Genomic DNA, 27,458 nt, shown 5'->3' on the forward strand with positions numbered 1-27,458 from the left:
ACATAATCTGCATATACTTTTGTTCTCACTCTTAGCTGGAAAGGAAAATTTTAGCTTGAAAACTGTTACATCAGAAAAATGAAACGGGGATATTTTGTTCATGAAGTTGAGGCAAGATCAAGGCTTTGAATTGCTGTTCATGTAGGCTGAGCAATCTACTCTGTCTCTTTCTCTGAGGGCCGAAGGATATTATGAGCCTCTGCTTTGCTGCCTACAGGCTCTGGAACCTTCTGCATGTTCTTTCTTTCTATGCATATTTAATCACAGGTAGGCAGAACTGGCATACCAGGGAGCAATTTCATAGTGCTTCCTACATGCAGAAAATTAATCATAGTTAAAATCACAGAATGAGTAAGGTTGGTAAGAACCATTGGAGGTGATCCAGTCCAACTTCCCTGCTCAAGCAGGATTCCCTAGAGCGTGTTACTCAGGATTGTGTAACTCAGGATGCACCTACTTATGGGGCGAGACCTGAAGGCAATCACAGAAGGAGGAGGGAGCCTTTCAAAAAAGTATGTTCTTCACCTGCTGGAAGAATTCTTGTTGTGGCAGTGATACTTGTGGTTTTGGTTGTCTGGGTCAGATCCCTTCCCCTTACCTTGCTTTGATTAGATAAGTCTGATCTCTGGAACATCTAGTGCCAACTTAAGACTAGAATGCATTGAAGTCTTGCAGTATGTTAAGAAGAGAGGTTTATGGTATGTAGATACAGACAGGAAGTTAGGTTGTCTTGCTAAGATGTTGAAACTTCATTGAGCAAAGTCTGAAAGTACTTCTGGGGCAAACAGTGACTGAGACAGAAGAGTCTTTCTGAAAAATTAGGAGTTAAAATAAGTTAAGATGCTTTCAAAATGATGCTATGTAATTTTCCTTTTTTTTTTTTTTAGATCGTTTTTTCTCTTCAAAACAAACAAGCAAAAAGGTGGTACCAAGAGACCTTGTTCACGATGCTTCTTTTCTTGCTGCTGCCTTGAAGCCTCTTTCTGTAGATTGTTCAAATAAGCTGAAGGAACCTGATCTCCAAGTGTTGTTTCCACTTAATCTTTTACTGGGCCTCTGCTTGGTTTGGTATTGCATCTTGTTGCTGTAGTGCAGTTTCTGCAGTGTGTGGCATCATGAGAAGCTGCTTTTCAAAGATCAGATCTTTGTCAATGAAGGGAGATACTTGTTAGGCTGTCCTCTGAGCCTGCCTGGACCAAATGAGCATTTTAGCTGTAAAGCAAGAAATGCCTCTGCTAGGAGAGCCATATTCTGAGCTGCCTGTGTTTATTGTCTCCTCCCACATACTGAATCCCCAACAGTTGCTGCAATAATGTATCTAATGACACAGTAACAGAAACATGCAAGCAGGTGCTGTATTTGTCCAGATCATATCACATTTGGTCCAAGTAACATTTTTAAATGAGAGCTTGCTGTCTTTTACTTGAAAATGACCATTTAACACTATCTATCTGTATAAATTTTAAAACTGTGGATCTCCAGGAACTGGCTTGCAGGATTACAATCAAAGAATGGTTTGAGCTGCAAGGGACCTTTAAAGATCACGTAGGCCATATCCCCTACCATGAGTAGGGATAGTGTTCACCAGATCAGGTTGCTCAAAACCCTGGGCAGCTTGACCTTGAACACTTCCAGTGACGGGTATCCACAACTTCTCTGGATGCTCCAGCTTTGCAAGAGGTTCAGGTGGATGACATCTGTAGCTTTTCCTTTGTCGACTGATGGAATAATTTCATTGTGGGAGGCTACCAAATGAGTCAGGCATGATCTGCTCTTTCTGTCTCTGAGCAGCTCCCTGTCTTCCATGTGTTTTGATGTGTCTTCCAGGAGAATCTTACATGATTTTACTGGTTGTGGAATGAGGCTGCTTGATTGGTAGTTTCCAGGATCTTCCTTTTTACCTTTTTTCAAAATGGGTCTGACATTTTTCCAGTCTAGGGATTTGCCTTACTGCTAAGACTTCTTGGATATGACTGAAAATTGCTTGGCCATTTCAACATCAGCCTATGCCTTCAGAACCCTGGGATACATCTCACTGGGTCCTATGGACTGATAAATGTTCAGGTATCTCAAGTGGTCTTCAATCTGAGCTTCACTTAGAGTGGAGGGAACTGCAGTCTGCAGTCCCAGCCTTGAGGTTCAGGGAACTGAGAGATGTGGGAAGTATATTGAAAGTTGAAGTGAAAAACTGTTGAATAGCTCAGCCTTCTCCATATCACTAGTTCTCATGTCTTATTTATCAAGAGGGGGTATGTTTATTTCAGTCTTCCTTTTTCTAGGCAGTATTCCTGTAGAACTTTGCATTTCCTTCTTACTGTTTAGTTTAATCAGGAGGCCCTTAGTTAGTCACATTTATCTCTTGTTTCCCTTGGCTGTTTTCTTACACAGGGTAATTGAGAGCTCCTGGCCTCTATGAAAAATGTTCTTAAAGGGCTGCCAGTTCTGTTCAGCTTCTTTGTCCCTGAGGGCAGCTCCCGGGGCATCCCATCCATTAATTCATTCAGCAACTGGAAGTGTGCTCTGAAAACTTGGAGTCCTTACTCCATTCTTCACTGGGTCTGCAAGGGTCTCCTGGACTGCTTAAAGATTACCGTGCTGCTTTTCCAGCAGATGTTAGGGTGATTGGAGTCTCCCAGCAAGATCAGAGCCTGCAAACATGACACCTCCTGTAGCTGAAGGATGAACTCATTATCAACAAGCTTCCCTTGATGACATAGACTGTAGCAAACACCAGCCATGATGTTTCCTTTGTTGGCTTAGCCCCTGATTTTTACCCATAAGCTCTCAACTTTTTCACTGCTGTTTTTCCAAGGCAGCTCTCTAGAGTCAATGCTTTTTTTGTTGTTGTTTTTTTATTCTTGGAGGGCAGCCACCTGGTTGCTTTTCCTTCTTGCCTGTGACTTCTGAAAATTTTCGAGATGTCTATTGCAGTGTTCCAGCTGTGTGGTCCTTCACATGATGTTTCTGTGATAGTGGTTAGATTGTAGCTTTCCAGCTGCCAAGTAGCTTCCAGCTCCTCCCATTTGCTACCTGTGCTGTGTGCATTGGTATTGAGACATTTCAGCTGTGTCACTGACCTCACCACCTTCTCAGAGGACCCTGCCATAATTCCTTTGAGGCATTTCACAGGTGTTTCCCTCCTAGTTCCTAATATATTAGCAGTCCCTGATTTTTCTGTTGCTCAGAACTTTATCACCTTTTCTCTTCTACTTGTCTGCTGCTTCTTCCTTCTGTCAGAACTCGTTTATGTCTAGGCTGTTGGGGAACACCAACTAATTCCCTTTAAAATTTTTTGTTTCAACATAGTGGACCCCAATGTTGCTTTTGTAAGCTTCTGCTTTATACTACAGTAGTTGGTGCATTTGTCTCTTGCTCTGTCTGGCCCCAACAAAGAACAAAACCAACATGCTGGTTCATTGGGAACAAACCCCTGTCTGGGACAATGGGAAACTGGAATGCCCTGAACAAGGGAAGTAGAGAAGGCAAAATGATGGGAAGTGCTACGCAGCTTACACTGACCCAGCAGGACTTTGGCTGGTAAGGTTTAAACTAGAAACACAAAATTACTCTTTTCAACTCCTATCACTGGTATGTGTCTCTGTGCTGTCCTTGTTTGTGCCAACCAGAGCATGTCATGTTGTTGCATGAGGATTGGGCAAGCGATTGCTTCTCTAATCTGCTTTGTTGCCTGACCAAATGTTTGAAGCTGCAGCCCCCCAGTGCAGGGTGAGCAGCACAGGGCTAGGTGTGACAATTCTGCCAGTGTGCTCTAGGTGAAACCGATTGCCCAGAGAGGTTGTGAAGTTTCCATCTCTGGAGATATTCAAAAGCCTTCTAGACACTCCTGTCCCTGATCTGCCACCAGGTTATTGTGTCTTCTTGCCAATGATCTACCTGCAGTGTTTCCAGATATATCAGGTTATTGCCTCTCTCCTGTCCTGACTCTGAACTATGTGCTTTGGTGTGCTTAGCCTCTCTGCTCCATAATCCTCTCTTCATTCAACTTGGATGGCATTCACTATAGAGGGGCAGCCAAGAGCATAGGACCTGTCTCTCCTTTTTTTCCAACTGCTCTTGACTGAGTTGGCAGTGGTGTTTGAGGCTGTGGGTGTCATCAGGTCCAATCCTTAGAGCTCTGTGCAGCCTCTGTAGTGATACTGTCCCTCATGTTTTTTCCTTGTAGTTCCAGTGGCTGAAGAGTACTTGTTGCTCCATGACACAGACAAGACTGAGTTTGCTCACAGAGGTGGAAGTTAATCTGTGATACAGGGGTGGTTGGTGTTATTAGCCATATCTTATATATTCAATTTTAAAAAGCTAAGAGTAGGGTGCTACATTTTTTGTTATATATGGTCATTTAGTAAAAAGGCTTATGTATCTGGTAACTTGCCAAAATTGAATTATTGGCTCTAAATCACAGAAGTATAATATCTAGGCTCTAAATCACAGAAGTATAATATCTAGGCAAGAAACTGGTGTTCTTGTAACACGAGAAGCTTCAAAACTTAAGTGGTTTGATTGACATGTACTGGTAGTTTGATTTACATGTATTGGTAGTTAGGGGAGAAAAGTTAATACTTTGGATTCCAGTGTGTTGTCTAAATGTTTTCAGAATGTGAAGGTAAATAAGCTTGTTATGTTTCTTGTCAGCTTGGAAGCATCCTACACAAGACTTAGACTGAGAAGTGTGTGTGTTCCTGGGACCTAAAGTTAGTGAGAGACTGGCCAGCTCTAGAGGTGTCATTTAGAGAAATGGAAGATAGTGTCCATGTTGTAATTCCAAAAGAGGCCTTTTTCTAAGACTGTGTCCTCTGTACCTTGATTCTTCGGGAGTAAGTAGATAAAGCTAAAGTAATATAGTTTGAAAAAAACCTCTGGAGATTGTTTCCAGAAGTTGAATTTGAAAAGGGGGAAGAAAGAATATATAGTAAATCTGGGGTAGCTGGAAGGGATCCCAAACACAAGGCAGTGGGACAGTGATAAACTGGTAGGGAGAGAGTAGGCAATGGTAGAGCTGTGAGCAACTCTTGAAATATAATTAAAAGCAGTAGGCAGCTTGCAGTACAGATACTTCTGGGAGGTCTGCCTGTTGTTCTTGCGTTTTTCACTCAACAGTCAGAAATTGAGAGGTGCTCTTTTTTTTTGTACTTGCATTCATCTGATTTGAAACCAAAAGTGAACTTTTCCATCAGCATTCCTGCAGGGACAATCAGGAAGTTGTGGAATTTGGGCCTAGAGAAGTCATATCTGAACTGTACTGATCTTTGTGCTAATATGAACAAACACATGTATTTTTATCCCTATTCTATTTCCATTGTATTTATGTCTTTCAATCAAAAGTGTTTTCATTTGGTGCACTTTCATCTGTAGGAGTAAGAAGTAGGAAGGACTAAGTACTTGGGTGATGGTTTCAATGTAGACAAACTTCTTTCCCCCACTCCAGTAAAAACAACACTTGTTGCTTGTTGATAGCTTCCGGGGAAGTTTTTGCCATACCTTGAAATGTGAAGTGAAAATGTGAAGGTTGAAACTAACAAAAGTAAAAATGTTTGTTCTTGACAGCCAAATGACGTTGTGTTGGTTAACTTCACAGTTCAATATACCTATGCCAGAAGGCTGTGGGCCAAGTGTGTCATTTTAGGAGTCATCCTGCTGTAGTGAGTTGACAGTAATGTGAAATAATTAGTGCTTGTAGTATATGCTATATGCAATACAGTAGCTTTTTAAAAAAATATAGTAAGACTTATGGCCTTTCTTCTCTCTAGTACTGATCTGTTATAATAGCAGTGTAATTAAATAAGGTATTTCAGATAGTATGTGAAAATCAGAACATAAACCTGAAGTATTTTAGCAGTTGCAGTGAGGGTAAAAAATAAAACTCCAGACCAGTCTGTGTTTGTACTATAGTTAATGTTACAGGGTTTTGACATCTATATGCAATATGAAGATTCAGTTAAAAAAACCTTCTTTATACTGTTTGTACAATATAGTCTGTAGAAAAGGCAGGGCTAGTCTGCTAGTGGTATTGTTAGATCATTAAGGGCACTGCCACCAATACAGAAAAATAATAGACCCCAGTGTCACCATTTTCCAGAGGAAATAAACCAGCATATCCAAGTATGCCAATTAACAAAGTTTCAGGAGTTAATTTTTGTGTACAACATCCTTACAATTACCTGTTAAGTGTACGGAATTGGAACAGAAGTTTCTTGATAGAAACTTACTTCCACATTCCCTTTTCAGGCTACTCAGAAACCATCCTCTAAAACGAGTATGCAGTGTTTGAAATCCAAAATAGCTACATTTATCTAGAATGGCTTGTTCTGTTGTGTTTCTTTATAGAGGAAATGTTTTTTCCCCACAGAGGAGATCTATCTTGAAATTTTTACACATCCCTGGCATATTGAAAAGGAAATCTAGAGACACACTGTGTCTAGATCTCAAATGCTCTGTTGTTAGAAGAGACTTTGTCTCTTCTTTGTTAATGTATTAAAGGTTTTGAACATGGAGGAGAACATTCAATTAGAGCTACCTGGGGTTTGCCGGGTATTGAAGTACATCTGTGTTATACTGATAGACTAAACATCAAATGCTGTATATCTCTTGTTAATTCCTGTTGATGACAACATTGCTCACTGGGATCTCTTTTTTTAAGGTTATGTACTTAAAAGGTATGGAGATGTTAGAATAAAACAGTCAGTAGTAGAAATATAAGAATAAGATGGCCTTTGTGACCCATTTGCTTCCTTTGTTCATATGCATTCTAATGAAGTATTTATTTATATAATTGTTTTTTCCCCAGTATTCTATTGCCTTAATTCCATGGTATAGATGTGTTTCTAGGACTGAATAAAGGCAGTGTCTGCAGGCCATACCCCTGGCTGTTGGAGAAGCTGGAAGATGAGCGGGATGAATGATTACAGAGTCAAGAAGGATGAGTCTCATGGTTACAGCAACTGAGTTCTGATAGGTTATTTTTCTGAACCTCATTTGGCCACTTTGAATGTGTGTTCCAAAGGCAGTCAGTAATTCCAGGGTTTGCAGACAACCAGCTTAAGCCTTGTTAGTAAATTTTTAATGTATTTGCCTAGGTTTTAAAAAGGCTAAAAACTGTATGCAGAAATTTTATGTTGGCCAATTCCTTTATGGTTCATTAGCGTGACTAAATAGGTTAGGTATACTGTATCATCCTTTGTCGTTTTACCAGGAGAGGAGCTGGGAGCAGTACCGTGTGTGTTGTCATCTGTGTGTGCCAGCAGAAGTAGAGGGAAGCATTTTGATTGGTTTGCATAGGATGGAACAATCAAGAGACTTGAAAATGTGCTTCTGTTTTAACACTGAGCTCAGGCAGTTGCAGATGCCTTTGAGAGTTCTACATCTGTTACTGGCATTTTTTAAAGTCGCCTTTCTTGCCCTAACCCGCCTCAATTTGACGTCACATGCTAGTCCAACCCTCCGAAGGGGTCAGATCCCAGTCATTCCTATTTCTTGGTCTTTCTTCAAGGACTTTTTTTCTGGGCTATTATCTTTTCCCCTACCACATCATCTTTTTCTGTTTTCTCCCCTAGCTCTTTGTCTGAGGCTTTTTGCCATATGAATCCTTTGTTGCTTTCTGGACCGGTCAGTTCTGTGTTTCATTGTTTTGTACTGCCTGCTTTCTCTTGATAGACAATCAGTTGCTGCTAATGTCTTTCAGGCTACTACTCTTACACTGGTGCCTCTTGGGACAAATGGCTTCTCTCTTCCTAGGTATATAGAGTCACTATAGGGTCCAAGGGAAGAGAGAGGGGACGTACGGAATCTGTCTTTCCATACTCAGTTCCTATACTGCTTGTTGTGTTTAAAAAAAAATCTGCAAAAGGTCTTGTTTGCCTGTTCCTACTGGAGTGTGCCTGAGTGGCTTGAGAGGCTGGCTCAGTCTCAAACCTGTCCGTGAGTAAGATCTCTCAGTGGGTGGTAGCACGTATGGCACAGATGGTGTCTTCAGAGACGTAGGTGCTAAATTCTAACAAGATTCAGTGAGCACGTGCTAGCTGTTTGTTTTCTTTCCCCTCCCATTTTGGTGTTTTTGTCTTGACACAGGGGGGAAAAAAAACCCACCACCAAACAAAAAAAGCTTAGATTTTTTAATAGGCTTCCTACTTGAGTCTTCTTTCAAAAATATCAGGCACTGTGCATTCTTGTCAAAGCGTAAGATAAGTCATTTTACTTCACTGAAGCACCAGGCTTCTGCAAAAATTCAGCTTGGGGTCAAGCATGTAGCATTGCACCCTGTAAGTTAAAATATACAAAGTTTGGCAATGTTTAAAGAATTTGAAGTCAGAAATGTATAGGAAAAGAGGTTTAAATAAAAATAACACTACCAGTTAAATTTTTAATTTAGAAAAAAAGGTTTTCTGAAAAGTGTTTCCTGGTTAAAGTTTTTTTAAAATATATGTGTGTATATATATATATATATATATATATATATATATGCAGTATCAGTAATTAGTTTTGTTCTTAATTGGATTATGTTTTTTCTGGAGAATTCTGTCTGTGAAATATTTTTATACCCGTAGTTACAAAAACTGTTTGCAACTATTTCTTTGTCTTGACTTCTTCAGTCCAGCTGTATCTCAACAAATGTTGTTACATGAGCAATCATAAATGCCAGCCAGTTTTTATTACTCATCTTCTTCACCTGAGTTTCTGTATACTGCCCTGTTATTCGCACTTGTACAAAATAAGTGTGTTGCCCTGAATTTGTAATATGTTGCGCTTATTTTGCGTGACGTTTGGGGCCTTTTTGTCAGGCCTCTAATGTTGCTGTGGACTTTGTTTTCCAGTTCTGTACAAAATATCTTGATGTTGAGAGGTGGTGATCTGTATTGCATTATGTTGTTCCTGATCAAAAGGGTTCACAGGTGAAATACTGTGGATTTTTTTTTTAATGAACTTTAGTGAACTTTCTAGTTGATAGTTTACTGTATCAATGCCTTCCTAGCCTTATGGTTGTATATTGTATTCTGAGTGTTTTCATGTACTTGAACTTTCATGTGTTTATAGGCTTAGTAGGGAACAGAAATACCAGTGAGTATAACAGCCTCTGAGCATCCAATCTGCAGGGTACCAGGTTACAAATCTTACCCTATTTGTTGCACTTCTTGAAGGTGAGCTGATACGCTGTGGTTAAGGTTTCCTATGCGAATGATGAGCCACTGAAAGGCTGGAGTATTGCTGATTTATAGAGGTGGGGTAACTTGGAACATTCAGCTGGAAAAGGAACAGGAGTGGTAACAAGCAGCAATAGTGGTAGTAAAGGCACAAGCAGGTTCCACAGCAGATTCCCAGTGTGAGTCAGTGAATGCACAGCATACCAGCTAGCTGTCAGGAGGAACCCAAACCCGACTATTCGAAGAGAGTCAGGGTTCATGTTTATCATGCAAGGTCATGTGGTCTTACTATATTTTAACTTGCCAACTTAGCCTTAGTCCAGAGAAGATCCTTTGCTGCAGTGCTTAAAAAAAAAAAAAAAAAAAGAGAGAGAGAGAGAGAGAGAGGGAGAAAAAACAGAAGGAAAAACAAAGAAAATTCTGCAATGTTTGTTTATGCCTTCATCATGCCGAGGAGACACGTAACAGTAAATAACCTGTGTATACCTGAGGTAAGATACTGTTTCTGCTTTCCCTGCACAGTGCTGCTGCAGCACGGAGCTGATCCAAACATTCGGAACACCGATGGGAAATCTGCACTGGATCTGGCAGACCCTTCAGCAAAAGCTGTACTCACGGGTAAGATGCATACATCTCTCAGCAGTGTAACCCGAGTTTATTTTGTGTGTATAAGTTCAGCATCAGAAGAGCCTTCTGCCTTTCCAGATCTTCTGTTGTGTAAGAGCATTTTAAAAACTGTCTTTTACCAGGTTTCATGTTGATGTAATTGTTGTTAATCTGCTGTGATGCTCTGGGTTTGCTTATTCTACTTATGCTAATGCTGTAATTTTCTGTTATAATATAATTTGTTATTTACTGTGTTTCTCTGGGTTTTTTCTTTTTAATTGATACCCAATAGACAGTTTGAACAGGATCCCCTAGCTCCTGAAAAGAAATAGGAAAAAAATCAGGTCAATTGTTTTAAGACCTTCACTGTTAGGCAAGCAAGGACATTTGTGTAACTATAAAAGTACCTGTGATGTGAAAGACAACCTGCTACTGATTGCGGAGATCAATACTTACATTAGATTTTGCTGCAGATTCGCATGCTGCACTTTCCTTCCTCTTCCTTGTTATTCATTTTGGGTTGAACCCTTTATCTACCAGTTTTTTTCTTTTTTAGGGGCTATCAGCTGCAAAACAATGTTTCATGAAAATATCCTATAGATATAACTTTGTTTTTACAGAGCTTTGATTTTTTTAAAAAAAATTAAATGTTGTGGCATACCAGTAAGCATGAAAAGTATAATATAGTTGCCTGTCAAATCGGTATCAGGAAATACGTGGTCCTTTGTGCTGATTTTGTCATCTAGAAAATAATGCTTAAAACAAAATAATATTGCATTTTAAAATATATACAATTAGATTTATAGAAAGGGATTCAGCAGCTGAGGTTCACTTGAAGGAATAGCTGTTTTTCTTTTTCCTTTATTTCCCCTATTCTGTCTCTCTTTTTATTGACAGCTTAATTTATAGGTTATGTGCTATGAAACACCCATATTCTTTCTTCAGATTATGTTCAGAGCACACCAGCTCCCTTCACTTTGTCAAGAACATTTCCTCATCGTCTTTCTTCGGTGCGCTGAGTGCTATACATAATTATCTACAGCGCTGCAGTGATTTGAGAGTGCCTTTGGAATAGTGTACTTTAAATACATACGATTTACTTTAATTACTCTGTGTCAAATTTAAACCCATTCCTACAGTGTTAACACTAATGTTAGATGTGCTAAGCAGGTTAAACTGACTTTTGGCTGTTAATGGGTACAGTTGTACAGATGCTGCAGATAGAGAGGGCAACAGGGAGTCAGTGTACCTCGGAAGTGTTAAAGGATATATGCCATTTACTTGTGGGGAGCTTGATATACCTACAGTGTGAGGGTTACAAGGCCCAAGCTGCTCTTCAGGCTATACATCTTCAGAGGATAGTAGAAGATCAGGAAAGTCTGTGACCTCATGTCTGCTCCACTGATTTCTCTAGGCATTGGATCACCTTGTGCTTTAGGCAGGGGAGAGGGCAATGTGTCATAGCAGACAAGTGGAGATGAATTCGAAGCAGCCCTCTGAGAACATCCTGTGAAATGCAGCCAGTGCCCGTCTCTGGACTCACCCCTAAAGCCTCACACACAACATCAGTGACTGAAGCTATCTCCAGCCAGTGAATGTTACCAGGTTGTCCATGCAGACACACATGGTACTGTAGATGTGTTTAGCTGTTGATAACAAAGTGTCATTTTTGTATGTGTTTCTTCTTCCCAGCAAGAAAAGCAGCTTTTATCAGCTTTGTCCTCAAGGTGGCTCTTGGCTACGCAGGGCTCTGTGCTGTGCACCTGAGTTCCATGCTGTGCACACAGGGCTGTAGCTGCCTTGTGATGCACAATAACTGAAAAACCTAACGCTGGAGATGTCATTTAAATGGAGGCTAGCTATTAAGAGCTGCATTTTTCTGGGTGTTGCCTTGTTTTATACTGTCTCTGTTAGGCTGCTATTTCTCGTGCATTTTCCATATGTTGTTACCGTCAGGTCTTGCTTCATCCCTCTGGAAGAAGGAGGCTTAAGGGATTTCTTAAGATCTATCTGACTGGGGATAATCTTTAGCTGCAGCAATGTTTTGCAATTAGGTGCATCAGAACTTAAAGGTATTACTGGATTAAGGATGAGGAGGATATATTAACTTGATTTTCAGTATTTAGTATTGAATGGTGGGGTTTTAGGAATGCTCATATTTAGAGCTTTTGGAAGTGGAGCACAGTCCGTAATTTGTTACTGCATTTGCATCTTTAAGCAGCATGCATGTCAAGGCTGCTCTCGTTATTTTTGATTCCTTTTTCTGGAATGGTGTCTACCATTGAATGTCCTGGGGTTGGAAGGGACCTTAAAGACTATCTAGTTCCAACCCCCCTGCTGTGGACAGGAGGCACCTTTAATTAAACCAGGATGCTCAGAGCTCCATCCATCCTGGCCTTAAACACTTCCAGGGATGGGGCATCCACAGTTTCTCTGGGCAACCTGTTCCAGTTTCACATTAAAGAATTTCTTTTTAACATCCAACTTAAACCTACCCTTTTTCAGTTTAAATCCATTTCCCCTTGTCCTATGCCTACACTCTCTTGTAAGAAGTCTCTTACCATCTTTTTTGTAGGCTCCCTTCAGGTACTAGAAGTCTACAATTAAGTCACCCCAAAGCCTTCTCTTCTCCAGGCTGAGCTGTTCCAGTTCTCTCAGCCTTTCCTCATAGGAATCATGATAGATCATGTGACCATAATAGACTTTTCCACATTGCTGCTGTATTGGTTGTTGAAGAACACGGGTGGTTCTTAAAACATTTTTTGACCAAGTATTTGCATAGGTTCGTGCATCTGTGTTAATTGTTTTGCGAATGAACTGTGATTACAGTGTCCCTTTGACCTCCAACGCAGCAAAAGTAAACAGAAAGCTTCTTGGTAATTGATTAAACCTTTTCAATTTGACAAAGAATTCTCTATGTGTTTTAAAAGGGAAATTCCTGCTGCATAAAAAGCATTTCTGCTGTTCTGGCAGCAAATGCTCAATCCACAATGACTTGTTCTTTTCTGTCTTCCAGACTAGAATAATGTATACTCTCCTTTTCACCTAGATTGCAGAAAGGACATGTAATGCAGTAGTTTCTGCCATGACTTCCAGCCATTTTCCTGCAACATCCTCTTAAAATGTGTGTTTTATAAGGATACATAATGCAGATGCAAGGCTAATATTTTGATCTAAATGGACTTCGAAAATTTCTTTGTAGAATAAATGGAATGATACAGAAATTAAAGACCAAGTACCATCTTCTTAAAAAAAAAAGTTACATAATTGAGGAATCTGCTTTTTACTACCTAGGAAGTAGCCTATTTTCCTCCTTTTGCAGGTTAGGCAGCATTTGTGTGAACCAAGCACTTCATGTTTGAGAGGGTGAATATTTTGTTTCTTCTTAGCATCCCATACTGTTCCTGAATTGTGTTGTCAGGAAAAGGATTGGAATCCTCTTTTTCTCTAGGCTGAAGTGGTACTACAGGCTCCAAAAACATACCACGTCTAAGAACTGTTAATCACACCAGATTAATATCCTAGCTTATTTTTTTTAGTTTAATTGTCTTTGGGGTGTGTGATTTCTGAGATGGGAACTCATCTTTGTTGCCGTACATCGCTCTGTGGCACTCCCTTCCAAAACAAGGCCTTTGGGAGCTTTTGCACTGCTAGTCATATTAATCTTCATTATTTTCTTACCCTGATTATCACCTCTTTAACGATTAACATCCTTTTATATTTTCTCTGTAATGTATATGATGAGCCAACACTGTTGTTAATGATTTATGTGAATGATATTTTTATTTGTTTGGTTTTTTTTTTCCCACACAGTGGAAAAAATAAGTGCCACTTATTCCCCATATTATCTGCTATTCAGAAATGCTTTCTTTATGTGAATAGCTGTTCTTTGTACTTGAGCAGTTTCCAAAGAGCTGTTAGCAGGAGCTGAAGGCATTTTTGTTGGATAATATATTTTTGTCTGCTTCATGCCAGTGTTTTGTGGGGTTGGTTTTTGTTGGTTTCAAGGATTACTCCCTTGAAAAAGATCAAAATGAAAAAAAGTCTGAAAACTGCTGCATCTCTAGATTAAAGGAAGATTTCTTAGTTATGAAATAATGTCTTGTTTGTTAATAGAATCAATTTTCAAAATTAAACAAGACTCTGATCTTCCTGCTTACTATGGAAATAATGTCTTATACAAACCAAGCGCTTTAGGTCCTATTGAGCATTTCTCACTTGAGTTTTTTGGAGGTGAAGGACGGCTTGATGAGTGAAAGTATAGCTGGGCTAAGGTTACTAGAGGTGTTAATGAGGATTCATGTTTTCATCTATTTGTCATGTCAACTTTTTAATTTAAGCAGGAAGCATAGTTCATGTATTGAAATATATTTGCACAATTCTTTTTCAAGTGAACTGCCATTTATGTGTAATTTACCTGCAAGGAAGAGAAAAATATGATATTTCATTACAATAAGTTTACTGAACTTCAGAGAATGGAAAATGGATTTTAGGTACAACTTAGCCATTTAAAAATAGCAGTAAGAGAAGAAGTTTTAGTTTGTGAATTTTGTTTTTCCTGTGGTACCTTTACAGCTTGACTGTCTCAAATACTAAACTATTTCCTTCTGGGTTGGTGTTTTTTCCTTCTAGGTACTCTTAGGATATTGAAGGCCTTCTGGATAGGCAATAGCACTTCATTTTGGGAGGTGCTGTCTCCTGCTTTCCTCTAATTGATCTAATTCTTACATAGTGTGTTCCAAATCAGATCATTTGGACAAGGTTTAGCTTCTGTCTTTACAAAACTGTAAAATAAACATCAGTACAAAAGAAAAAGTGACTTCATGGTAAGGAGGGCAGGTGCTGCTAGAATGGTTTAGGCCACCCACTTGTCCAGGCCAATGTCCTCTCTGATAGTAACACTGGATCTGCTGCCTTACAGAAAAGAGCAAGAAATCCCACAGTTGAGGAATATTGTTGACCTGCAGAAAATCTTCACCTTACTTCATATAAGCTGCTGATACACATCTTGAAGTAAGAGGTCCGAAGAGCCTTTTCCAGAACTTGTTTGAGCTTTGAATATATGCTTTTGTGATTGTTACTTGTTAGCATTTGGGTAGGTTTTCTCTTCTTTTTTACCAAGACCTAAGAGGAGGAAATAAACCATATGCTCTAGTTCACTGGTATGAATGATATATGATGATTTTACATTTGGAGTCCATGGTGGTCTGTTACATTTACTTCCTGGAGCATTATGAGCAATAACAGCTTTCCATTGGGAATGCTGGGGCCATTGCTCTTCCAGTCTTTGGAAAGATGTGGGAAAAAGGTACTTGTGGCACAAACCTGGAACATAAAGTCTACCATTTTGGTGGCCCTCATCTAGAAACTCTAGTTCTATCAATTTTGAATCTTCTTGTTTTATGGTTTTTAGAGAATATTATAATGATAACTATCTTGATGTATTTATAAATTTATAGTTTTAAAAATCTCATTTAGTATGTGCTCTAATTCCCACTTTCCTCTTTGAAGAAAGTGTACAGGTTGCTTAGCAAGCCAGGAGTTAAATGCCATCTTTTCGCAGTTCTGGCATGGTAACATTTCAATTCTAAAACTGAAAAAAAAATTTCCTTTTTTTCTCATTGAGAAGAACGTGGAAGAAACAGTCCTCTCTTTGTTCTAGACATTGTGCCATACTTGGTGTGTACTTCTGCTATATTTCTGAGAAGAGCAGTTCTTGATCTTTAGAATGTGGACATAGAAAGTTTCACCTTAGTGAAAGGAAGTTGTGCTTTGGCAGTACTGCTGGAATCACTGATTCTCTTTCTGCTTTCCAGCACTGCATTATTATTTCAAGATAACGTATCTTGATTTGAGCACTGTGCTCTGGTACAGCATCCCATTGACTTCTGGAGAGATGATTTAATAGCTTTCATAGCATTTTGTTATTCCAGGTTTTATTCAGGCTAAGTTTGTTTTTTATTACCTCTTTGACTGCAGAAGAGCTAAATGGTTTATGGGAGTCTCTAAAGCAATTCCGAATTCTGAAGTTTGTGGTTTACATTCCAGTATAATTCTAGGTGATTTATATTATGCATGCAGTGTTTATTGCTTTTTCAGTATTACATTTTGTTGCTCATTCCCTCAGTTTCTTTTCGGTCCTTCTAGCTTCTACTGTTTTTCCTTTGGTAATTAAATAATTTAAACATTTCCTTCAGTGTGGTAGGTTATTTAACACAAATTGCAGTGTATTTTATCCTAAAGGAAACAAGTTATTCCAGCTTTTAAGTGTCTGAAGTATTTTGGTTCTGACTCTATAACTGTGTAATTTGTTTAATCTCTTATAGAGGGACTTTTGCAGGGATTTGTGTGAGCTGATGTGTATGTTCTGCTGCCTAAAGTCCGTTTCCATGCCTTAATGTGCTTAGATTTCTTCCAATTGTAACTTCAGCTCTGGATGCTTGTTTCATAGGGCTTAATTTTAGGATAATGAGAGCTGCTCTCTCTCTTCCTGCTTCTTGTTTTAGAGTTAAGTGCTATTATCCGTGTCTTTTGTTGAAGCTTAGATGTGTATCTTGAACTGGCTTCTTTGGAATGTGGGTGTCAGCCTAGATCAAGAAACTTTGCATTCTTTGTAATCTCAATTTAGGCAAGGAGTTCAAAGTCTATAGTTTGTTGTGTAGGTAGAGAAGTAAGAAGAGGCACTGTGGGATTTAGGATTGGTGCCTTTATGAAAAGCATGGTTTTGATTGACACCATCCCCCTGGCAAGGATTTTTACTCTTTTTTTCTTTTTACTGTTATAACAGTTCAGTAGTATTTACTCTTCAGATGGAATCAAACTCTAAAGTAGTCAAAGGAACAAATTATCTTTTCAGAATTTTCACAGAACACCTAAATCAGGTGTTTTGGTTTTCTGTTTCTCAGTTCTCCTGTTATATAGAGTTGTGGATGTTTTGAAAGCTTTCAGAAACCTAATGTACAGAAATTTATTTAGCCTATACTTCACACTGAAATTTTACAACATTAAACTGAAAAAAATAATTTCTTGCCAGGGTTTGTTTTTATTCATATGAACAGAATAACAAGTAATATATCCATAGCTTGTAAGTAAAGAATACAAAATATATTTTTCATGCTGCCCTAGGAAAAATACTAGTAGAAATGTGTAAGAAGCCTTTCTGTTTCCACAGTGCATCAGAGCACTCTTCTTTTTGTTGCTCTGCCTTGAGCATTGACCTATCTTATACTTCATTGATTTTTTTTTCCTTCTCTAAATGTTGATTAGGTAATTTACTTTGTTGCTAAGTTTAAGCTTTTTTTGTTTTTTTTTTTTTCATATTCTATGTTGTACATTTCTGATTTTCATAGCAATTTCTGCCAGTCTTAGGACCAAATACAGTTTTGATCTCTACTACATTTTTCCCTTGTCCATGGATAACCTGATAACCTTCCTGGATTATTGTACCAAAATGGCCTTTTCACACTGTGTACTGCAGGTGATAATAAGCCAGGTGCAGCGGTAAGAACTGAGTGGATGGAGAATGTTATGTCGTGTAGCTTCTCATTTATTTAGTTCTATTTGTCAGTAGGCTAGTCGTGCTGCAATTTTAACTATTTTAATGTAGCTTTTGTTTATGCTAGATTCTAATATGTAATTTAGCCTGTAAGCAAGCATAGAACTTGTAGGAAAGAATTTTTAGCTAGCAGGACAAAAATTTTCCCGCATACAAAAGCTCCCATTGCCTTTGTCTCATACTGTAACTTCTTGAAGAGTCTTTGATACTTGTTTTCTTTGTCTAAACACTGAAAGAGATGAGCCAGTCACAGCTAAAATCTGTGGGGTCTGTGAATTTGTGAACAAAACATTTAAGATGATGTTTTTCCAGGTTTAACAGATGAATCTAAAAGAATGATAATGTTGTGTAAGGAAAATATATGGACTAGGAAATTGGAGAGGAAGACAATCTTAATTTTGCCTTTTAATGCATGTGTTAGAACACAGCCTGTTTATAAGACTGTACTGTTCCCCACTGCCTCATTCAACAGGATGGATGACTGTGCTCTGGGGAGGAATTAAGACTGCACAGTGTAGCTGTGCTGGGCACTCCTTCTTTCCAGAGCTGCTGCACCAAATTTGTTGTGGTGAGAGTGGGCGTGTTCTTGCCACCGGAGAGGTGCTCCTGCTATCATGAGTCATGTGCATAGGATGCAATTCACGTTCTCTGCAGCATAGGGCACTGTGTTTGGTCAGAAACAGTGTGTCCCCTTTAACTTCACTACACACGTGCTTGATGTAATTCAAGTTCAAGTGTAGGACTTTGCCAAGGAGTTAATACTCTTGAAATTTAAAGGGACTTGAACATTCTCTCCTAGATCAGACAGTTTGTACTGAATACAGTAACAGTGCTCCTTGGGTTTGTTTGAAGCTCTTTGCAGCTTCCATGCCCCAGCTTCTGTATTGCTCTTTTGCTAGGTTTGAAGCACACCATGTGTATTTGTGTTGGATATCCCATTTCACCTTAGAATGCTGTGTCATAAACTGATTGTGGATGTGCACTGGATTCTGCTGCTAAGTTGCTCCTTCCAGCAGTTTCTATGTGGTTTCCCATTTATAAATAAAGCAGGTGTCCTGCAGATAAGATTTAGTTAGTTGTGCTGTCCTTATTCATGATACTGAATGCAGAGAGTCAGTTAGGGATCCTGTGAAAGTGGTGTGGTCATAGTGGAATGCACTTACAGACAGGTTGAGTTTAGCATGTGTGGAAAGCCAACCAGATATTAGAGGGGAATGTGATTTAATATAGACTCCTGTAGCATCACCTTTTTTAGACTTTCCCCAGCACTCTCCTTTATTCCTGTCCCTTATTTGTGTAGGTATCTACTCACTTTTCCCTGGATCTGTGTAATCCTAACTGTAGTCTTCAACAGTTTAGACATATGGATTTGGATTTATCAGGTTGGCCATAGTAGGCATTTCTTCTAAGTTTGAAATGTGGCAGAACTCTTGGGTCAATCAAGTCTCTCTTCTAAAATATCTAGATATTGAAGTTTCTTCTCAAAGCGAGTAGAAGAGTTCTATATTGTATTCAAATACATAAACCATTATGTATGAGCTTTATGGATAGCACAAACACTCTTTGTCTTACAGATGTGGTGAATTTATAATTAAAAAAAATTAGATTCAGATAAGCAAGAAATTCAGCCTGAAGGATTCGAAGTTGGCAGCATGATGATTGGGAACTAGTGTTGATATCACAGTTGTTAAGTAACCTTTAGTTTCCTAGCAGCTATCAAAAATGCTACCAGCTTTCTCTACAACTGATTTATTGTAAAGAGTCACTTCTTGAGTGAAGCTTGTTTTGCTTTCATGTGGTGCTGTGCTTAGACCACCTACCTTGAAGTCTTTCAAAATTAATTGGCATAGAGAACTTTTATAATTGTAGGAATATGTAATGGAAATGGAATTGACCTGACTTATTTGATGAGATGATCTGATTCAGCAGGCTCAGATGCAGTTTAAATTTCATATGGCCATGGGTTAGGTATTTCTTTGATATACAAAACTTTCCAGAGATGAAGGAGGTAGAAGTTTATTCTTAGTGTCATGTTACTTATACTCTCACACAGGCCAAGCACCACAGGTCTGATGTGCATCTTTTGTGCCACGACACAAGCCTGATGTCCAAACACTTGAGGCCATCCACACAGCTTGTTCTGTTGAAGGGCAGTACATGGAGAAGAGAAGGGAAGAGGGAGGAAGGTAATCTAAAGCAAATAGCTGTGACCTCTTCCTTGTTGGAGAGGTTGCAGAGAATAGTTGGAACCTGTAAGTGACTCTCTTATCTTTCTAGAAATATTCCAGAAACCCCTCTACAGCTGACTATGACATCATTTGGAGTGTTCATGTGGAGTCTTGATATATGTATCTCTACTTAGAGTGGCCCACTTGTAAGAATGAAATAGAACTGCATTGCTTCTGTTGTATTTCACATATGTTTTTAACTCTGGAGAGAGTTTGTTGTTTTACTGGGGCTGTAGTGTGTGGGAGTGTTGTAATTCTCATGTGCACACACATATGTGTGTGTGTGTGTGTTTATATTATCAACAAAAATGAGGCACTTTGGGGGTTAGGTAATGACAGTGTTGTTTTTACATAGTTGAAGTCACAAGTGTTGTTTTTCATTGGTGTATGAAGAGGCTTCTAGAAATACACTTCTCTCTGAACAGGTATTTTAGTGGTACAAGTTTATGAATAAACTAAGAAGTTTCTGTTAAATTAAGGAGCCATTTCACTGACTGATTCATTCATGCTATCACAAATAATATAAGTATTGACTACTGAGTTTGAAGTCACAGGGTTTGGAGTCTGGGGAACTTTGGCTTGTTTTATCTTTCCTTTTTGCAGGGGTGAAAGAAAAAGCAGTCTTGATGACTGAGTATTTAAAAAAATATTAAATTGTTTAATCAATTGTTAAATTATTTAATTGTCAAATAAAAATCATCCCCAGCTTACCTGTACTTAGAATGTAGCTTAAAAATGCTAAAACCTAAACAAACCAAACTGCATTTATATCCTCCTAGGAGGCTGCAGTAAGAAAGGAAAAAAACCTGCTTCTGTAGGGTTTGTCTAATTTCCTAATTTATCATTGAGAGGCAAACAGATGCTGTGGTGGATAGTGCTGATGCATGAACTTGAACTTTGTAGAATACAATGTATTTTATATTGTGTGGGTAGCACTGAAAAGAAATACTTTTAAAAATTGTTCAAGTAGCTGGGTGTTTCATTTTAATTTGTGTGGTGCCAAAATGTGGATCTGTAACTGAAGAACATGGAAAATTAAGTCTAAAATGAAGAAAATTGATGGAACTGTTTTTGAAAACTTTGAGTTCTTTTGTTTGTTGAAAATGTCAGGCTCAACAGAAGATTTATTAGCTTCATTTCATGCTTTCTAACTATTTGTTGTGATCATTAAATAACAATCAAGGCTCTTTCTGTGTGCTGAGGGATCACTTGTTATACTTCAATTTTCACTGGGAAGAATACGTATTAGCATTTAAATGAAAATTGCTAATTTCTTTTTGCATATCCTTAGGCCTCAATCCTGCCAGATGCTGAGCCACTCTAGCTATGTTCCAAGAAAGATCTAGGGTTAAGCTGAGGTTTATTCAGAACACACTGAAGCAGGACTGCAATGCTCACCATATTGGGAAGGGAGATGGAGACCATTCCAATGAAGGTCTCAGTGGGTGCTGTTTTCCTCCGGGGTAGAATGGGCAACATGAAGACAGTGGTAGTAGTCCCCATCTTGTGAGGAGACAAAGCCTTTTTCCAGATTTTAGAAAATACAGCAAGTTACTTGTAAAAGGTTGTGGTTTTTTTTTTTTTTTTTTGCCTGTGTGCAATTATTTAGAAGCATGATATGTGGGTATAAAGGAATAATGCAAATCAAAGCAATAGTTCCCATCAGAGTAATGAACATGCAGACCCATTATTTTGCATTTTCTATTTTTATTGTCTTCATGAAAAAAGAAACACAGTGGGTTTTTCTTTAAAAATGAAGTTAAATTTCTGAGCTGTAGAGAGTGTGGTTGAGATTTTAACTAACTTTGAGAATTATCTATGGTGGTTGTTTATGAAAGTGTTGTTTTAAGGTATGAAAAGGCAGAACTTGCCCTTCAAACATGTGTTGATGTGAGTCAGCTTCTTTTTTGTGTCTGTCCAACATACCTCTTAGCTGCAAGATGTTTGGCTTGGTGCTCCCTGTGGAAATGGGGCCTCACATGTCAAATCCTGGGATTAACATAAGATCTCCTTCGTCTTTAGTTTGGTCCCACAGCCTCCTGCAGTCACTGCAGTGCAGTCTTCCACTTCAGACATGAGGCTCTTCGTGGTAGCATTGGCAGGAACCTCTGATAATTCAAGGGCATAGCACAAGCCTTGGCATCTTCCTATGTTTATTTCTCCTCACTCCAAGCAGCATAAGGGGGACAAGGAGCAATAGCCTTTTTTTCTCACCCTTTCTTTGGTGTCTTTTTAGAAGAGATAAGAAATTGACATTGCTGCTTTTTATTTTCAAAGTTCAGGGGTTCTTCTTTTTGTATTATTTTCTTATCTCATTACTAGAGTTGTTATATCTAGGTGGCAGATAAGATTTCTTCTCATATTTACTGTTCATCCCTTCTTACTTGATGAAGCTAATTGCTGCACTTTTTTTTCTTCCTGTTTCTTTTTCCTGTTTGGTTTTTATTTGTGAAGTTTTTTGTTTGGTTGGTTTCTTTTTGTTTTGTTTTGTTTTTTTTTTTTTTGTTTTTTACTGTTTTTCCAAGGGTAGGGAAGTATTTTACTAGGTAGGGGGGCTACTGACAGTCCCTTGGATGTATGATGAAGATTGTTTCTGATATATAGGAGTTTTCTCTAAAATTAGACTGAATTTGTCATTTGTACGTGGCTGCTTATCAGACTTGCATGAAGGTTCAAAGTTCATAATATAGCAAAAATTAACTTACTATCAAGCTTTAGGCTGAACCTCTATGTAATATTTTTGAGGTGATATTTAAAAACTTGACCTCACGGGGAAGAAGTAACATGTGTCTTTGAAAATGTAACAGCTGTTGTCTTCCTTTATCTTTACATCTTCCATACATGAAAGACAGACTCTGGCAAAAAAGACGGGTTTTTTTTAATGTCTCACAAGCCCATTTATTTCCAGTGTGCTTTAGAGATATTTCAAAAATACATTTTTTGGTGATTTGTACCCAATTTAGTTGCATTTAATCATATGCTTCATAACTTCCTCCTGTAGTGCAATGCAACTGTTCTTATGCTTAAAAGAACTGTGTGATTAAGTGCTTTACTTGCTTGGTAGCCTTGAAGAGTTTCTAATTTTAACATAATAGTTAATCTATTGTCAGTCTTGCACGGAGACACAAAATTTTGAATTGGTACCTCATTATTAATGGAAATCTTTCATGCATCTGGCAAGCTATAGTGTAAGTTAAGTAAAACCCTTTTGTTTTGGAAACGCATTGATAAATCATACTCTGTCATGTTGCAACACTTGCAGAACTAGAATTATAAAACAGTAGACCATAAAGTATGTGTGCTATGCTATTGATTATCTCTCCTAGTTAGTATGTATCTGAAACCTTTGTTTTCCACAGTGCTTTTTCCTGTCCCACAAAGACAGCTACGCTTTTGTTCAGAGTAGAATAATAGTTTTCAATGCTGATTTAGAGTCAGGGTCCTGAGACTTGTTACAGGTGTTATAGATACCATTTATGGACATTGGAGGTATTTTTACTTACCCTTGCAACAGCTTACAGGCTCAAAACTTGGACAAAAGCAGCTTTATCCTGTGTTGCAATTCTTGTAGTTTAATAATTTCCTTTTTATAACAAAAGTGGGCTGTGTCTGATATTTTATTAGTCTGAAACGTTTCAAGATTAGGCTTCCCTCTTTATGGATAATAAGCTTATTTCTCTGCTGCTTTGTTTCAGACTCCACAGATCCTGCTGCTTTGGGTGATAAGTGTTTCCATAATGTTAATCACTCATTAGACCATAGGTGGCTCATGTATTTTTCATTGTTGCATGTATCAGTCCTTTAAACAGCTTGGGATATGAATTTTGGCAATAGAAATTGTGGGATTAGGTCAGCTAAGTTTGATCTTTGAGAGATGATCAAAAGAAGCAAGTTACAGAGTTAGGGCCTAGATAGAAGTGAGAAATACAAGCTATCTCAGTGAACAAGAACTATTTTATAAAATATAAAATCAGCTCCCTCATACTTACCCAGTAGATAAAAAGGAGGACAAAATACTTTCCCCTTTCTCTTTGAGAACACGGAAGAGAACCTGTGAGTTAAGTCTTTCCTCCTCAGATTTCCCATGCTTCTGTGCATGTATAATTGGGGAGTGCCATGTATAATTGGCTGGAGAGCACTATGTCAATGAGCAAGCTGGTTTTAGCTATCTTCTATTAGCACTTCTTTGGGAAATTATTATCCCAAGCTTATTCCTTTGGAAATGGCAATTTATATAGCTGTGTCTGTGAAAGGACAACTTGGGTGTTAGCAGGGGGTACCCTAAGCAGAACATGGGGCCACAATACTGGTGTTAAGTCTGGACAAAGCGTTTAGAAATAGAAATGAAATAGCATTGGTGTTTAATTGATCCGTAAATATAATGGGCCATCTCTGCAAACAAGCTGCATCTTCCCTTACTAAAACCTCTGGTCAGTTATCTTTTATGCAGTTATTCCAAGGAAGTTTCTACAAAACTTTGCTTGTCAGTAACTTCCTTGTCAGTAAAAAGTGACGCCCATAGTAATTAAACACTGATCATCCTAACAAAGTCTAGACCTTGGAAGGAAGAAACTGACAGCAAAGTTCATGTCACTGTTTCCCCCTGCACCTTCCTCAGTTCCCTACAGTACCTTTATGGTTTTCACAGCTTTCACTTGGTTAGAAACTGAACAGGGCCCTGAGGGTATTCCCTTCATCCCTTCTTTTTATTCTCTGTGCTTGTCTATTTGATACACCTTGCTCCTAGAGAATGTTCTCGATGGACTGCAGTGTGGATGGATATCTGCTCTGGCTGCGGGGGGAATCTCTTCTCTGGCACCTGCAGCACCTCCTCCCTCTTCTTTCTCTGACATGTGTCTGCAGGACAGTTTCTTTCACATGTTCTCACTCCTCTTTCACAGCTGCTGTGCAGTGTTTTTAACCCTTTCTTACATACACTAGCACACGGGCACCGCCGGTGCCACTGATGGGCTCAGCTTTGGCCAGCGTTGGGTCTGTCAGAGCCAGCTCTGGGTGGCTGTGTCCAGCACAGGACCAGCCCATATCCCTTCTCAGGGGGGCCACCCCAGCAGCACCTCCTGCTGCTCAAACCTTGGCACCGGCACACGGTGCACGCTGGAAGCTAGACAGAGTCTCCTACTGACCACATCAGACTCAAGCTTGTTAAAAGCACTGCTAACTTCAGCTTCCCGAATGAGCCTCTGTTGTAATGATTGACATGTGCTGTGTGCCATGTATACACTGCTGTCAGGCTAATTTGAAATACAGCCATCTGGAGTTTAACCTCAGTTATTTAATACTGTCCATTCCAGAAAGGCCCTTGGGTCTGTGGTGTGAATGTGTCAGTCATTCTGCTTCCATCCAGAATGTGATTCTTCTGCAATGTATTTATCATTTAAAAAAAACCAAACAAACCAAATATATTGATGTGCAGAAAGGTTCTTATCTCTTCTTTTTCACATTAAAACAGCCTAAATTTGCAAATGGCTATCTTCATATTAAAACTTAAAGTAATTGGAGATAGTGCAAAAATGGTTAGACCTCCAATGACACCAAACTGTGCAATTTACCTTTTGACATTTTACATATAGTCTTTTGGTAACATTTTTACAACATATGAATTTTGGATTTTCCATTTTACATTATTAACTGTTCTGGAAAATACTTTGCCTCTACAGAAGTAAGGCATGAAATATTATTAAATTTCTGTGATTTGAGCTTTCAAAAGAATGAATACTGAATGCAGTTAATGATACTATTTACTCAAGCTTTATCTCTCCTTGGAAGAAACATATATTACTCTAAAAAATTTAAATAGATCCTTTCTGCAATAATTCATGAGATTTTCTTGAGAGTTTTAGCTGTAATTAAAGACACAGTCTATGTCATTATAAGTAGCATTATCTTTCAGCCCCTCAAAAATGATATTAATGTAGAATGTAATAGTAATTTGTCAGTGTGCATGAAGAGGAGCTGTAATTTTACATTTAGCTTTCAGCACTTACACATTTTGACTATTGTGAATTTTAGTAATTTTTATTGCATTTTGCTTTACAGTCTGGTAATAATTTAAAAATATATCTAGATTTCATTTGGCATTGCTGCAGTGATGGTTGTTAGTACTTATGTAAGCAAAAACATCTATAATATTAAAAGCAGAATTTTATGCTAATTAGGATAGCGCTTTCTATTCTAAAGAAAGCATTTAGTCCTCCACATAGAGCAAATATAAATAAAGCTGAGGATATTAAGTATTGCATTTAATGGGTAAAGAAAATGTCATGCTGTGTGACTACTTACCAGAAGTTTTATTTCCTGGTATTCAACCTCTCCCAATAAGTCTCTTAACATTTTCTAGAGGCTTCACAGCTAGTACTTCAGCTAACAGTTTTTGGATTTTGGTATCACAGCCAGAATAATAACTTAGAAGTTCACAAATATGCTTCTAAAATGTCCCTCACCTCCCTTTGTCCAAGAGCAGTCACTAGGAAGCACATAGTCCCCTGTCTGTTGTGGTTTTTCTACGTCCATTCTGTTTCAGGATTAGTATGTATAGAGCTGTTCATCATGGGTATATACTGTGATGGAGAAAGCACAGAGGGATCCACCTGTGCCTTTTTCTGGTGCAAGAAGAGACCAGTGTATTTGCAGTGAAGGTGGGATCTACTAAAATATATATACCAGTGTGTCAAAAGAAATCCTAACCTGAGAAGCAAACTGTCCTCTGAATACCTCAGATATCATTCAAAGTGCTGAAAGTGAAGGTTTTTTCCGAGGTCCAGCTACCAGGGCTTAATGTGATGTTGCCACTTGTGTTTTTCCTTTTTGCCGGAGTATCTTGTGGTTTTTTCTACAGTGGCATGCTTTACCAGGAGGTTACTCCTTTGCCTTGTGTTAATGGTGTTCTGTATATCATATGTTAGGTCTGGTAAATACGCTTCAAAGACATTCAAAAGTGTTAAGTCTAGGAAGATAGGTACAGGGGAGGTTTTTTTACCTCTGGTGTAGGCAATTTAGTCTTGCTGCAGGCCATGTGCACAAAACAGTAAACTTGAATATTCACTACAAGACAGTTGTAGTCAGTTTTTAAATAAGACTTAGGTGAGCTAACTCTTACCCAGGGTGGTCCTTCTGAGAACATCATCAGCATGTCAAAGACATGATTTGGCATGACACTGCTGCATTGTATTCATGCCAGCATGCTGCATGACCTACAGAGATACGTTTTTGAAAGGCTGCTGAAAAATGTCTTCTCAGTTTGGGCCTGCCTGTCTTGTTCTTCTGTAATGTTCTTCTTGTTTCTGATTGTTGATCCTATAAATGCTTGTCCTAGTTTCCCATATTTGAAAGGAAAAGCAAGGAAGTGTTGTCAGGCTGTGCAGTTTAAATTGAAATTTGCTGTAGGTCTGTTCAGAAAAGTCTGCTTAAATTGAAACACTGACATTACTTAGTTCAAAAATTCTGCTTGATCTCATTTCTTCCTACTTAGTTGTCACTTGCCCTTGGGTTTAACAGAAATATTAAATTGCCTGGAAGCCAGAAATACCTGAGATTCATTTATTGCTTTTTCATTTAAGCCTACTGTTAAAGTTAATGGGTTTATGTTCTTTTTGTACTGTATAGTTTGAATATCTGAGATCTAAAATCTGGTCTGGTGTCACCGAATTGCAGAAGCTCTGGAGCTGGAAGGGACCCCTGGAGATAATCAAGTCCAACCCACCTGCTCAAAGCAGCATTGACTGGAGCAGATTGCTTAGGACCATGTCTGGTCAGGTTTTGAAAAGCTCCAAGGGTGGAGACTCCGCAAATTCTTTTGCCAACCTGATCTAGTGTTTGATCATTCTTGCAGCTGAAAAAATTTAAAAAGGTTTAGTGGCAGCTCAATAAGAACAAGTCGTTTACTCAGTGTCTAAAATC

The 27,458-nt window shown here is 38.6% G+C and overlaps 1 protein-coding gene across 2 annotated transcripts in view; it reads left to right on the top strand.

Annotated features, from left to right (window-relative positions):
* TNKS (tankyrase) overlaps nucleotides 1–27,458 on the top strand; it is a 127,942-nt gene that overhangs the window by 18,643 nt on the left and 81,841 nt on the right. For both annotated transcript variants that reach the window (XM_068187316.1, XM_068187317.1), the window contains exon 3: nucleotides 9,675–9,770. In XM_068187316.1, the coding sequence (XP_068043417.1) occupies nucleotides 9,675–9,770 (96 nt within the window). The remainder of the gene's footprint in view (nucleotides 1–9,674; nucleotides 9,771–27,458) is intronic.

This window comes from Anomalospiza imberbis, chromosome 4 (genome assembly GCF_031753505.1).
Source record: "Anomalospiza imberbis isolate Cuckoo-Finch-1a 21T00152 chromosome 4, ASM3175350v1, whole genome shotgun sequence".
NCBI lineage: Eukaryota > Metazoa > Chordata > Aves > Passeriformes > Viduidae > Anomalospiza > Anomalospiza imberbis.